The following is a 15,349-nucleotide window of genomic DNA, read 5'->3' on the forward strand; positions in this document are numbered from 1 at the left end:
AGCTGTAGAAGTATTAAATAACTGCTTGCTTCTACAGAATAAGATACTAATCATCAACAACAGCATTGCTCAAGCCCAAATTACAGTAATCTTTATTTCCGGTCTTGACTGAGCAAGTTTAGACACACAAGGGCCATGCCGGGGCTGGGAACACAGCCCCTCCCTGCTCCCCCGCAGTAAGGAGGTCCTGGCAGCTGTGTGACGCTGCCAGTGCCCTTCAGTCACTTCCCTGGGACCTGCGCCTACGTCCCACTCGGAGGGGTGTCAGCTCCACATCACCTTCGTGTGCTTCCCAAGGAACACGCAGAGCCTGGGCAACAACCACAGGTGTTGACCAACAACTCCTGCTCACTTGTAGAGAACAACCGCAGCCAGAGAAACTTCAGCTCCGGCTTCTCCCCCCGACAGAGCCGTAGGGCAGTGGGCAGGTGCCGGCTCTGCTGTGCCGCAGGGTGCACCGGGCGCCAGTGCTGCCGCGGCTGAAGCGTCACAGCCCTGGATCCAGGGCTCACCCGCGGCAGCCCTCGCTTCAGGCTAGGATGGAAGAACAAGCAACATTTCCATTTGCCATACAGTTTATTTCCAAAGACTGGTGTGATCAGTCTTGGCAAGCTAGGCTACTTTCATGTAGCAGTTGTCCTCCTGGGCCAGGGCTTGTACAAGTTTCATTTTTTTCCCATTCTTCCTATTGTTTTCCCTCAATAGTTCTACTGGTTTCTCTTTAACCGCAGGTGCCGGTCTGGACCCCTCCCTGTGAATGGTGTGAGAATCAGAAGGACAGGGGTTATCCACAAAAAGAGGAGGTGACGGCGTGTCTGAGACCAGGAGCTCCTGGGGCTCTGCAGTTTTTCTTTCTACGTTTATCCCAATGCTGTCCAGTGACTCCTCTGGTGACCTCGCTGCTGAGCCACACGTGCCCACCGCAGGTGCCAGCACCTCTTTATTCTCCCCTGCACTCCCACGTCTCCCCCGACAGCTGTGTGTGTGGCAGTGGAAGGCAGCACTTAGTCTGTCACTGCTGCTCTCTTGCAGTCCTTTACCAGCACAGATAAAGCTCATAGGTTTTGTCTCCTTCATAGTTCTTTCTCTGCTGTTAAAATCTTGACAGTTCAGCTCTAACAAATGCAACAGCTGTTTGTCTCTGCTGGTATTTTCATCTTTGCTCTCACCAGACAGCTCATTAGAGCTGATGATCTGAAGGCTGCCATCACCAGTCTGTGTGACATTCGCACTAGAGGCTAAATCTGGGACAATACTGCTGTCAAACCCCTGTGCAACCAGACACAGGCGGTCATCTGTCCTTTGGTCAGGTTCATGGATTACGGTATCTGGAGGTGTTTCTCTTAGGTTGTTGTACAAAAGGTGAAAGAAGGGTTTGTGTAGTGACCTAGAGATAACCTCACTGTCACTGTCACAGTATGTACCACTACATTTAACTGCATTATCAAAAGGTTGATAACCAGATGGTTGAGATTCAATAGGGCAAGAAATCATATTGGCTTTCTCTTGAACATTTTGACATGCTAATTGTGTAATTATTTCTTCCTCTGGTAAGAAAACTGAAGCACTGTCATTTGCAGGCATGGAGAAAGATGGAAAATCAGGATGTTCTGAGCAGATGTTTTGAAAATCAAGCCCAGTGCAGGGAGATCCATAATTGGTATAACACGTCAGATTGCTAGGGGGTGGATAAATTTGACCTCTGCAGGTAAGTTCTGGTGTCTCTGAAGACTCTGTCGACAAAGGTGGTGAGGAGCAGGTATTTTCAACACAGGTACTCAGGCTGTTGTCAGCCATAGACTGAGACATAAGGCTATCAAAGCTCTTATACGCAGAGCTGCTCGGTTCCTTGAATGCAGACACAAGAATATCAAAGCTCCTGTATGCAGAACCACAAGGCTCCGTGGATGGAGACATAAGGGTGTCACAGCTCTTGTAGGCAGAACCACAGGGCTCTGTGGATGGAGACATAAGGGTGTCACAGCTCTTGTAGGCAGAACCACAGGGCTCTGTGGATAGAGACATAAGGGTGTCAAAGCTCTTGTAGGCAGAACCACAGGGCTCTGTGGATAGAGACATAAGGGTGTCAAAGCTCTTGTAGGCAGAACCACAGGGCTCCGTGGATGGAGAGATAAGGGTGTCACAGCTCTTGTAGGCAGAACCACAGGGCTCCATGGATGGAGAGATAAGGGTGTCAAAGCTCTTATATGCAGAGTTACACAGCCCCATGGATGGAGATGCAAGGGGATCAAAGCTGTCCTGCACAGAGTTGCTTATTCTGTCTTTTTTGGTCCCAAAGGATGGCTTATTTGGAGGTTCCTGGATCAGGTCACACAAGTCATGGTGACTTTCAGAACTGCATGGAAAAAGGCCTTGATGAACCATATGTTGAAGATCTCTTGCATCCAGAGAAGTGGAATTGATGCTGGAGCTCTGATAGCCAGATTCAAAGGATTCTTCTGATTGTTCCGACTTCTTGCTCACAGTACTACAATTGTAGTCATCTTGAGAGGCTTTGGTGAAAAGGGAGACTGTATGAAAAATATCACATGGCTGCTGACTCTGGGCTGTGCTTGCCTTTGCATTTTGCTGTGATGGATTTTCTGACTCACGTTTCTCAAAGGTTTTATTCTCACCTGTGATGATGCCTGAGTCTTTATTGTCTTGCGTGTTGTTTTCATCTGCCAGGATGTCAATAAACATGCTGGCTAGAGCATCGTTGTGTTCCATGTGCTCTCTGAAAGCACTCACGCTGCTCTCATGGGGCTCGAACGCCGTGATCGGGTCACCAGGCTCTTCCTGGCTCTCAGCCTCAACGTCTGTTAAACATTCACAGATTTCTAAAGACTCTTCAACCAGAATTGTCTCAGGGGTTAAAACTGCACTGCTGCCTTTTGGAAACCACTCTCCAGACTTGCTGTGGCAACTGCAAGATTTCTCAACATTTCTGATATTATCTGTCCCCTTGATGCTTTGGCTTGACAAACTTAGAGCCATGCAGTTCTTGCAACTTCTGTTTTTAGGAGTCAAAAGGAAAAGACAGTAAATGTTTATGTAACAGAAAGCTACTTAATGCTGTAAAGCAGAGGGGTTTTTTCTTTTAGCTTACTTACATTTGGTTGTCCATATAACTCTGCTTTACATCATGGAAAGGGAACTTAATTTCATCAATGTAGCAAAAGACTGAAAACTAATAAAGATACAAAGGAGATTAGGACACATGTGAATTGTATTTTGTATTCCTTGCATTACCCAGACAACAGCACTTATTACATATTCTATATCTGGTGATCAGGAAAGGGTATTTTTGCAAAACTTCTGGATTACCTTGACATTTTTTACGACCAAATGGCTCTTTGCTGGATTTGGGATTTGATCCCACCATTCTTTCTTCACTCTGCAAGGGAAGAATTAAAATTGTTTGCTCTGACTGCATTTTGGCTTCATCAGTGTACATTTCCCTCTCCTCGCCCTTGGCCGTCAGCACCGCAGCACCAGAAGTGCTTGTTCTGTGCATCTCCAAGCGCTGCTTTTCATTAAACTAATGCAAAGATGTTTGTATGTTTGGCGCGTGACTGCACTGCACAACCACAGTCACATGTTCTTCTAATCATGTTTGAAATGATGTGTGAAACAGATAAGATTCCACTTTCACATTACCACTAAAAAAATGTTAAAAGAAATGCAGATATTTAACCATCATTACTGGAACTCCAGCAAAGACTGAGGTCTAAAACTCATAAACCCCGTAACTGCGGCTGTTTTGAATGCTATAACAACTCCATTCTAGTAAGATTAATAGACAATATTTAGTTTTCTATTCAGAAAATGACAGAGTGCAACTGACTCATGTTTATACAACATTTGCTCAAAGAGAGGGAGATAAAGATGCTGAAGAAAAACAAAACATTAGATTCCTGTACTACTAGACATTCAGCTAATCCAATAGCAACACTGCTATCTGTGCAAACTGCTGCTCTATAAAACCTGTCAACAGTATGATACATACTTGGTAAAACAGAAGTAACAAATGACAGATAATGCCATGACCAGTATGCAGGCTCCAGGAACAGCCATCTGCAGAACGTCTTCAGCTGTTACTTGGTAATCTGTTAAATGAACACAGACATTTGCATGTGTATGTGCATGTAAGTACCGGCAAGACCCAACTCATTGCTCTTCCTTAGCACCTCAAAAATGCTCCTGCCGAGGACATAAAATGAAGCTTCTGGCAGACAAACCCCAGCACACGGAGCTCACGGGGCTGTGTGGTGTCTGGTGACAGCGCTGGGGCCGCAGGCAGGGACGGGGCTCAGGGTGACAGCGCTGGGGCCTCAGGCAGGGACAAGGCTCAGAGTGACAGCGCTGGGGCCGCAGGCAGGGACAGGGCTCAGGGTGACAGCGCTGGGGCCGCAGGCAGGGACGGGGCTCAGGGTGACAGCGCTGGGGCCGCAGGCAGGGACGGGGCTCAGGGTGACAGGGCTGGGGCCGCAGGCAGGGACGGGGCTCAGGGTGACAGGGCTGGGGCTGCAGGCAGGGACGGGGCTCAGGGTGACAGCGCTGGGGCCGCAGGCAGGGACGGGGCTCAGGGTGACAGCGCTGGGGCCGCAGGCAGGGACGGGGCTCAGGGTGACAGCGCTGGGGCCGCAGGCAGGGACGGGGCTCAGGGTGACAGGGCTGGGGCCGCAGGCAGGGACGGGGCTCAGGGTGACAGGGCTGGGGCTGCAGGCAGGGACGGGGCTCAGGGTGACAGCGCTGGGGCCGCAGGCAGGGACGGGGCTCAGGGTGACAGCGCTGGGGCTGCAGGCAGGGACGGGGCTCAGGGTGACGGCGCTGGGGCTGCAGGCAGGGACGGGGCTCAGGGTGACAGCGCTGGGGCTGCAGGCAGGGACGGGGCTCAGGGTGACAGCGCTGGGGCTGCAGGCAGGGACGGGGCTCAGGGTGACAGGGCTGGGGCTGCAGGCAGGGACGGGGCTCAGGGTGACAGCGCTGGGGCTGCAGGCAGGGACGGGGCTCAGGGTGACAGCGCTGGGGCTGCAGGCAGGGACGGGGCTCAGGGTGACAGCGCCGGGGCTGCAGGCAGGGACGGGGCTCAGGGTGACAGCGCTGGGGCTGCAGGCAGGGACGGGGCTCAGGGTGACAGCGCTGGGGCCGCAGGCAGGGACGGGGCTCAGGGCTGGGCAGACACTGTGCACCGTGGGGCTGTGTCAGCACTCGGGACAAACCTGTCACACAGTCCCTAAAGTGGCATTATTGTCTCCACTGTGGTGCAGCTGTGCTGCTTCTCTCTGTTGCTCTTCAAAGCTTTTTATAAACCCTCAGCCCTTGGATGGTTAAAGCACTGCTTAATTTGCAGCCTAAATATCTCTTGTTCATTTAAACCTACTTGCTCTTACATCAACCTTGTTCTTTAGTTTAAGTATCTCTTCTCCTTCCCTGGTGTCTACTTCATGAAATATTTATAGAGAATAAATACATCCCCTTTCAGCCTTTTTTTTTGTTTCCCACAAGGCTAAACAATCTTCCTTAGTTTCCCCCAAAATTGCTTTTTTACACTTTGGAAGTGTCTTTGGAAGTTCTTCTAAATAAATTAGGGTCACACCTAATCTACAGGCAAAATGTGCAAAATTGTTATGCTCAAAAAGTAACCAATGGTTTTTGTCTTTGGAAGCCTTTACAGACGTATTCACAATACATTTAAAATGATGACGATTCCGTAACTCTGCTCTGAGAGCGATGTGGTATATATGAAATGGTTTATAAAACTGCACCATCTTTTTATCGAGCTGCTATTTGTCACAATACTCACCATAGTGAAATTCAACAACCTCACTCCATTCACTCCAGTACCCCGGGTAGTCTGTGTAGTTACACCTAACACTTGCCACGTAATCATAGCCTCTCCTCAAGGAGCTTGCAGTAATTTCAAAACTTTTTGCCTGGTAGTTAATTACTTTTACAGAAACCTGAAAAGAAAGTTATAAAGTTCACTTTAATTTCTATATGAGGCGAAGGGTGAGTGACAGCAATTGAATAACAACAGTGTTACGTGTTTCAGTGACCTCTCACAAATGAATGCCTGTTGCCCTAACGTGCTGTGTGTGACACGGCACATTGTTGCCCCAAGCGGGTGGTATTTGTGCACGTTCCACCATGCACGTTCTTCCCCCGTAGAAGCAGCACAGCCCAAAGGTGCTCGCCCGTTCAGGGGTGTCTGAAACGCCTTGGGTGCACCACGGTGTCACGAGCAGCCTCCTGGTGCCTAAGGAGCAAACGATATAGAGGGAGCAGCAGCGCTGTGTTTTCAGGCTCTGCCCTGTCCCCTGTGAGCAGCAGACCATTTTGGGGTGGCGGTCACAAGAGCTGCGATCCTTTAAAGCCCAGCTGAACCAGCTTGCGGCAACGTAACCTGTGGCAAGCGTGCCATTGGGAACATTGTGGGACCTGCCATTGCTGGCCCTTACACTGTTATTCATGAAAAGGTTTCAAGACTTTGCAGATGACTTTTAAAGCCTGAAAGCTCCAGAGACACAGAAAACAAGGAGACTGGCTGTCTCTTACCTCTGTTGGGTGCTGCTTCCTCCAGTATTTCACTTCGTAGATGACGGGCTGTCCAGAGAGCCTGGATGGAGGAGAGTAGCTCTCCTCCCAGCTCAGATTGAAATTACCATTTTCAGCTTTCCCAATGGCCAGATTTTTTGGGGCCCGTGGCTTAACTGTATGTTAGAAAATACAATTAAGGAGAACATGGCAATGGGAAAGCACTGATGGAGCGAAGCAGAGGCAAACATACACCAGGGACCAGAACCTCATCGCAGCCGATGCATAAAGCCCTTTTCACTATGGTGTAGCACAGGGATAGGGAGGCCAAAACAGAGCAATTGCAAGGTATTAATTAACAAGCACTGAATCTTCAAGCTGGCTGAACAAACTGCACCGGATGCAGTGTCAGCCCAGAGAACGGGCAGACCCCGCAGCAGCACACGGTGCGGGGGCACAGACCCGCAGCCCCCGCCGGGCTGTCCCACCTTGCACACACCGACACAGGCTCCTGCTTGTTCCGCTGAGAAGCAGCGGCGACAATCAAGTATTCTGAAAAGACCCGGCTCACTGATGCAGACGAACGGCTGCCTAAGCTGTGTGAAGGATTTCTGTGAGTGTCTGAGGTGCCAAGTATTCAGAACAGGCACACTGCTCAGAACAAACGAGATGCCTATAGTGAGACATAAACTGCATCTGCGCTCTGTCCTGTGAGAGAGTCATTAACTTCTTATCACGGGTGGTTGTAATCCAACAGCAATTACTGTAAAAATCTCTGTTCAGGGGGCTGATTCAATTAGCCTGAAAAATCAGAGTACGCCATAGACAGGAATGGAATAAATTTCAGTAGGGATGGCCTAGAAACTGAAGGCAGCACATTCCTCTTCATCCTTGAATTCTACAGCCACAAGTAAAAAGCACCAAGCACTCGTCTGAGCCCCCGAAATGCTGCTGGCTGGCAGCTGGAGGACTCATTCTCTGTTTGCTCCATTACTTATCCTCATTTCTTAAGAATCTGCTCCAGAATCAGGTTTCTAAGCTAAATGGATTTTACAATAAACCAGCATAGCACTTTTTGCCTCTGATAAGGAAAAACTGTTTCAGTGACATGAGTGAGGAGTTGGATGGGATTGCAAAGCCTGGAACCACATATCCTGGTGACAAAGTGAACAGGTTCTTACCAACCAGGGCTGGTGTAACACTGTAATTCCACGTATCAGTCCCATTGAACTGTAGAGCTAGAATATATGTGAGGCCTGATACAAAATAACCCGGATATATTGTGCAAGTGCACTTTAAATTGTCTTCTCCATTCTCGGGGATACACACACGATTTCTGAAAAACAGGCAGAAAATTACGTGATGTTTAGAAAGTGTGGCACACTATTTCTTGAAAGGCTGAAATCAAGTTTCCCAATGTGAAGAACTAATCAAATCTGTTCAGTTCCTAGAAATGTTGAGCCCAAACAAATACAAACCAAATCTGACCTCCCACAAGCTCCTAAACAACCCACCATCCCCAACACTCCTTGGATATCTGTATCGCCCTTATGAAAAACATGACAGAAAGGCTAAGGATTGATCTCAGGAGGAAAGGTTAACAAGCTTTGTCACAACAGGTTTTCTACAGTGTACAGAGTGAGGTTATTTGGATGTCTGTGCGCAGAAATCACACGGAGAGGAACAGGAGAGCACAGATGTATGTTCCTTTGCCGGAGATGCTGAGCGGCCCTGCTGCAGGACAGGGACAGGACAGCAGATGTGGCTGCACACAGCCTGCAGGCTCCAGGCAGAGCACCCTTCACACGGGCTGCAGACTGGGAGATCAGGTCAGATTTCTCCTGAAGGAGGTAAAATTACGCATGCAATGAAGGTTGGGCAAACTTACAACAGCCCACCACCCCCTACAACTAAGCCTTGATCACTGCTCTGTACCAGGAGAGCAGAACGGTCTGCAGAGAACAACACTGACCAGAGTGTGCTGCTAATTGCAGCAACTCGTTTTCCTCCTGGCAAGAAGAACAACCTGGATTACATTCTGTCCCAGACACCCATGGTACAGAGAGGGAGTTAAAGCTGATAATGGCTGTAGGATATATGAATTTCCAACAATGATAATGTAACATTTTATTAAACACTTACGGCAGATCAAGAAAATCCTTCCTGTAGTAGAGCAGGAATTCTTTGGAGCAATTTGTTTGTGCAGGCACCTTCCAGTGACAAACCAGCTCTTTGTCATAATCAGTGATGCAGGTGAATTCCTGTACCCGTCCTGCAGCCACAGCTGGGGAGCGGCAAGAGAATCAAAAGAACAAATTGGACTACGCAGAAACATTAACTTTTCTATCTAAACAGAGCTACCAACCCCCTACGAATTAAGTGAAAGCATTGTTATTTTTCACATTCTGGGTAAACGGAAAGAGATTTGTGTCACTAGAACTTAAGAAAAAAGCAGAAATCATTGGTCAAAATACCTTGTTTAGAAGTGGAAAGGGAAGTGGCACACACAGTCCTGGGTGTCCCCTCCAGCTCCTGTTCTGTTACTTCCCTGCACTCCACAGTGGACGCGGGAGCACAAGAGCAGGAGCTGAGGGACACTGAGCTCGTGCTGCACCGGCACTAACCGTGTGCTCAATGTCATCACTTCGGGATGAGGCAGCCAGAAATAGCCAAGATTTTTATCATCCCAGACTTCCCTGATGTTCGATTTCTCTGTTATTAGTAAATATTAACAATATCTCTCTTTTCTTGCACAAGTTGTATAGATCTAAATCCTTCTCTCCTGCTCTCCGTTTCAATTCCCTGTAAATATTTAGAGCAGCTTTGTCTGGTTTTTAGAATCCTATTAACTGACCTTTTTTTTCTGTTAGTTTGCTAGGGGGTTTTGCTAGAAAGGTTCCTGCAGCAATTATACAAAGGCCATATAAAGATAACATTTCATTTCTCTACAGTACGTAAATAATTTTGTTTACATGGTCCAGCACATCACTAACTCTCCACTCTTATCATTTACATTGCAATTTCAAGATTAAATTGCCAACAATTCACATGCTGCAGGGTCCTTGTTCTTCAGCCACTGCTGCTTCACAGGCTTATTCTTTCCAATGGGTACCCAAGTTTCCTATTATTCCTCCAAAACAAAAACTACAAATTCCATAAAAATCATAATCTAAATTGCCTTGTGTATGAACTGGTTATAAACCTAGAACTGACTGCAGCTCATGGTTTCATTAGTGTTCCAATATTTAGAGAATGTTTCATTTTCTTCTAGTTACTAAGGCTAGATGTTTATTAGAACTATTATGTCCTTTCTGGATGGCAGCACCACATTTAGTTCCCTTTTGTTCTGCATGGTCCTTGACTCTTCAAAAAACCCCAAGAATCACCAGAAGAGCAGCAAGTTAGAGATTAAGCTTCTGCAATACTGTACGAGTCACAGAGTTCATTTATTCCAAAAGAACCATTACATATTTATCCTGTTGCTATTGTTTATACTTGGTTGCCGTTTGTATTTTTATTGTTAAGTTTCTTCTTTTTTTTTCCACCTTAAGATGACTTTTAAAAGAAGTACGAACATTTTAAGCCCTTCAAATATAAACACCATTATTTTTAATGTGTTAATGATCTTACACTTCCACAAATACTTCAATTAAATGAAGCTCTTCCTGCTGGGTTAAGCTGAGATGATCAGCAGCTTTACTTGATCTTGCCTTTCAGTGTCCTCAGTGTCCAGAACTCTCTATTATCTTCTGCATTATTGTCCCGTGGCCCTCTCCCTCTTCCACCCCTGGTACACTGTGTTTCTAAACCTCAGGTATTTGAGAATTTCCTTTTGAAACCGCATACAGCACAGGGTTTGTTTTCAGTTCATGCGCTTCAAAAAGGGAACCGAAACATTGGATTTCTTTTTTAATCCTTAACTAGAACACCATGCTGAAGAAACTTAAAACGTAGTTAACTAGGGGAAAAAAGATCTGTGAAATTAAATGCTGATAAAGATAATTTATAGAAAATGCACGATTACCTAGATCAGATGACCCAGCCAATGTGCCCTTGCAAACCCTGATCCTTCTCTTTAATTCAAATTTGAATGGCACTATTTTATAGTGCGTAAGAAAGTAGCTAATAAATCTTCTTTTCTTTTAACTATTTTTGTTTGCCTTAAAATGCAAAAAAAAAAATCCCCAACAACAAAACCCCAAACAAAACAACCAAAAAACCCAACAAGCGACTGACAGCAAGTGCCTGCAAAACGTGTTGAGCTCCGGCGAACGGAGCGTTCCAGCTCAGTCCCCTGCGCGGTGCACAGCACATCTGGCAGCAGCTGCTCGGGCCAGGGCAGGCACGGCCGCTCCACACACCCGCTGCTCCCGGGGGTCTGGAGCCGCCCCGGGGCCCCCGGTGTCCACGGAATCTAACGGGGGAGCAGGGAGCTGACCTGACAGTCTCAGTTTCTCCTCCTGCAAATTCCTGTTGCCCACGTGGTCAATAAAAAGAAAAGATCTAAGAATTTATTTCAGTATACAGATATTTCTGACATTTGAAGTTACACGCTTTATATAAGTTAATTAATGACAACAGCATTGCCTACTAGTCATTGGAAAATGCTGCTGACAAAAACTTCGGTATAATAATTTAAAACATTAACAAACGTACCTTCATTTGTTGTATACGAGAAGAGAAGGATCCAGAGGGCGTGCAGTGCAGCTCTTGGGTTTGCTGCCATCGCTGCCACCGGCTGGGTGCCACGGACAAGCTGCGCTGAGGTTCTGCCAACAGAAAACAGCATTGCGAGCTCCTCGTGCCGCGGTCAGGTGAGGGTGCAGATCCCCCGCGATCCTCCCGCAGCCACCGCACGGAGCCCCGAGCAGAGCGGAGGAGTCGGGATAATACAAACGATGCAGAAGACTCTTCTGCAAAGATTTAATTGCAGAGGACACCGGGCTGACAGTGGCAGCGGACCTGCCCTCATCAGCTGCTACACAAGCAAGGCTGCTGGTATGTGAGACATCAAGCACTAGAGCAAAATCACTGACAAACACATCAAAGCCCTACGATTCCACTCAGATAACTGAAAGAATTTAAGACTGAAGTGTCTGATCTATCGACTAAAGCGTTTCCTCCAAGTCCTATCACCGGTACCCTCGATAATGAGTATCATCCTCTTGAAAAAGACTTCAGCAAAGACCTCTGAGCCTTCCCTCAACAGAATGCAGATTCACTAAAACAGCAAATAATCAAAAGGAAGCTGTAAAACAGGCACCTGATCATGATATAACCAGCACAACTTTGGAGAAGGAAAATTACGCAGCTTTTCCATATTTGAATTCTTTAAGCATAGCAAAACTGCTTCAGTAAACTGAAAACAGATGAAATAATTAATTAGAGACTTTCCAAAAACCTATTTCCTCAAGATTCTTTTGCTGATACAACCCGGCCGCTCAGCGGATGGTCACATCCAGCTCCAGATTCAGCTCCGAGGCAACTACCTCACAACCCAAGTTTCTGCGCTTGTCAGAAAAGTCACGTTTAATGAGCCCGTGTTCTTCCCTTCCCACGTGCACGACAGACCACTCTTTAAAACAAGCTTCTAAAGATCAAATACAGACAATTTCAGCCTTAGAGGTTAAGGGATAAGAGATTTGTCAGTGAAAACAGAAGATTAGAACGGAAACTTCTGTGACTGTCTCTGAGGCAGTTACTGCTTATCTGTAATAAAGGACGTGCTTGAAAGATGGATTTCTCATAAATGCTCAAGAAAACTCTTACTCAAGAGTTGAGCTTTTGACATTTTGGGGAACAGACAAATCACGACTGAACGTAGTAACAATTTTTTTAAAAGAACACAAGTGCTGCTGCTCAGAAAAAAGGAGGAAACCACTCCAGCATTAACAAATCCTCCTTCCTTGTGTCGTTTTTCCTGGAACTCTCAAGAGTGCAAGTGTTGCCTTCCCGGTTCAGTGTCCGGTAAAACCGCCGCGGGGCCGGAGTTCCCAGAAACTCTTGAAACTTTGGCACAGAATCCCGTATCACATACCAACGTATGAATCAGCAGAGAAAAATCCTCCCTCACAGGAGGAAAACTCTGCACGTTGATGAAAATGGAAATAACACATTGTGCTAATGAAACTGCATTTTATTTTTTTTTGTCAAATAAGAGTAGCGGACTGTAAATCCAATGCAAAGGGATACGATTTTAAAATGGCAATAGCTTTTCTGTCTGTTAGCCCTTACGTTTTTCTTTATATCAGATAATGAGATACCAATCTTAAAAAAGAATATGACACATATAGAGAATGCTAAGGTCACAGCACGCCTAGTAATTCCAGTATGTTTGAGGAAAATAAGGTGTAAAAGACATAGGTGACTTCCCCAAAACTATGAAGGAAACCTCTCTTGGGGCTAAAAGCAGGTCCATGGGATTACTGACACAAGCTACATGCTCTGACCGTTTATCATTTCTGTCTCTTGAAAAAAAACGTGATTTAAAAGATTTCATTTCCTATCAAGAAAAACAATAATAACTTCCCATCTGGTCTTCTAAATAAATTAGGGTCACACCTAACCTACAGGCAAAATGCGCAAAATTGTTATGCTCAAAAAGTAACCAATGCTCCAAAGACAGGCAACAGTAATTTCGACATAAGACTGTACAGGTAAAGGGCAACTCCCCATTGTAAAACTGGCTCTTTTTATAATTATTCTTGCTTTATTCTCTCTGGTTTAAAACGTTGGCTGTAGCTGCAGATTAAAATGAGATAAGCAGTATATAGCAAAGCGGAAGTTCATCACCTGATTTTGTATCAAAATCCGAAAAGAAAAAAGGTAGGGAGTAATTTCCATAATTTTTTCATTGCTGCTTTTAGTTGTGGCTTTTTCTAAGTTTATCTACAAAATGGCAGACCCACAGGAACGTAAATGTAACACCTGCTCTTTGAGCTGCAGTGTGACTGTGCATGGGGAACAGCGTGGGCGTCCCGGACCAAGGGGGTTTTCAGCAGAATCTGGAAGCTGCGGCAGCCGAGGTTCAGATGAAAGGGCAGACTGGAAGATACTCAGAAGTTCCAATAATTAAGGATGGCAGCTCCGGTCAATGTGGGGCCAACAGATAAAATTCAATAGTTCCCACTCGGTGTTCTCTGAACTTCACAGTAAACCATTCCCATGCACTTCTCTGCTGTTCAATCAACACACCGTGCAGGGAATGATCTCCTCCTGTGCCGGGTGAGCACAAACTCAACCCATGACCTGCTCCTTAGATCACAGATCCCTCAGTGGGGAGGCTTTGTCCCATTTTTTATCTTAAAGTCCATAATACACATATTATTGCTTATCTGACGCAGTATTCCCTGCATTATTGTATGGAATTTAACTTCAGCATGATGGATTTTAAAGGAGCAAGACATTACTTTTTACTCTTTTTAAATCAGTAATTTTACTAATATTTTAATGTCATCGTCGTTCCACAAATTCCTTCGTGTAGCTGGGGATATTTACCACTACCGTCATTTTGCGCAACAACAGACAAATCACACCTGCATTTCCAGATCTGCATCCCAGCACACATTCATACTGGGATGACAGGAGTCAGCGAAGTGCCCAATAACACATCATTTGGGCCCATACAGAACACAGCACTGTCACAAAACTTGACAAACTGCAAATCATACTTTGCGAGCAGCAAGATAACTTCAGATATTTTCTAACTAAGAGCTGACAGAAACTACGGAAACTGCTCAATTCAAACACGTCGAAAAAAATGCCCAAACCACCAAACGCCCGGGTGGAAAGCGGCAGCACAGCTCGCTCCTGACACCGAGTTCTCAGCCCGGGGCTCAGAGTTCAGCACGAACGTCTGCAGCTCCCGGACCCCCGCACCGGAGGGTTCGTAACGAGCCCCGGGACCGATCGGCGCCGCGGGGTTCGCTGGGCGCGGCCGCGGGTCAGCGGGCGGCACCGGGCAGATCGGGACTGCGGGAACCGCACCGGCTGCGTCCGGAGTTACTGCACAAGGAGCGTCCGGCGGAGACCATCCGAGGAAGGAGAAGTTCAGCGGCCAGCGACGACGCGTCTCCAGCAGCGGCCGATCCCGACCCCAGGGGTGCTCCGATCCCGATCCCAGGGGTGCCCCGGCCCCGATCCCGGGGGTGACCCGATCCCGGGGGTGCCCCGATCCCAATCCCGGGGGTGACCCAACCCCGCGCTGTGCCGAGCGCTGCTCGCCCCCGCCCCGGACACGGAACAGCTCCCTACAGCGACGGCACGGGCCCGGCCCGGTCACCGCCGCCACGCCGCGGCCCCGGCCCTGCCCCGCCAGCCGGGAGCACCGATAGCGAGCGATCCCGCACGGGGAGAGCGGCCGCACCGCGCCCGCCGCACTGAACAAACCGGCCCCATCCTCCCGCCGAGCGGAGCGGAGCGGCAGCCCCGGTACCTTGTCTAGTCCGGCTCACGGTGGGAGCGGCGCGGCGGGACCCGCGCCCGGACTTCGGTCCGGACCGGGGCGGCCCCAGCCCCGCGCCCTCCGCGGGTCTGCCCCGGCCGAAGCGGCTGTCGGCCGCGCGGCCACGCCCCGTCCCGCCGCTGCCAGCGCGGCACCGCCTACGGGGGTGGCCGAACACGCGTGACGGCGCCGCACGAAGCCGGGCCGCGCTGCCGGGGCTGCTGGCGCTGCCGGGGCTGCTGGCGCTCCGGGAGGACGCTGGGGCCCGTGTGTCCCGGTCGGGCCGGTCCGCGCCGCAGCGCTCCCCCGCGGAGCGGCCGGGCCCCGCACCGGGGCGCTCGGCAGGCGGCCCCGGCCCCGCCCCCT

At 48.2% G+C, this 15,349-nt stretch overlaps 1 protein-coding gene across 1 annotated transcript; it reads right to left on the reverse strand.

Moving 5' to 3' along the window:
• Positions 1-69: 69 nt before the first annotated feature.
• Positions 70-15,238, reverse strand: IL4R (interleukin 4 receptor). Its single transcript, XM_065031084.1, has 10 exons — positions 14,975-15,238; positions 11,197-11,309; positions 8,683-8,824; positions 7,722-7,876; positions 6,562-6,716; positions 5,810-5,966; positions 4,010-4,109; positions 3,328-3,397; positions 3,114-3,190; positions 70-3,013 (listed from the first exon to the last, which is right to left on the reverse strand). Exons 2-10 carry the CDS (start codon positions 11,264-11,266, stop codon positions 613-615), a joined length of 3,327 nt encoding a protein of 1,108 aa, XP_064887156.1. The 5' UTR covers positions 11,267-11,309; positions 14,975-15,238; the 3' UTR covers positions 70-612.
• Positions 15,239-15,349: the final 111 nt, after the last annotated feature.

This window comes from Columba livia, chromosome 15 (assembly GCF_036013475.1).
Source record: "Columba livia isolate bColLiv1 breed racing homer chromosome 15, bColLiv1.pat.W.v2, whole genome shotgun sequence".
NCBI lineage: Eukaryota > Metazoa > Chordata > Aves > Columbiformes > Columbidae > Columba > Columba livia.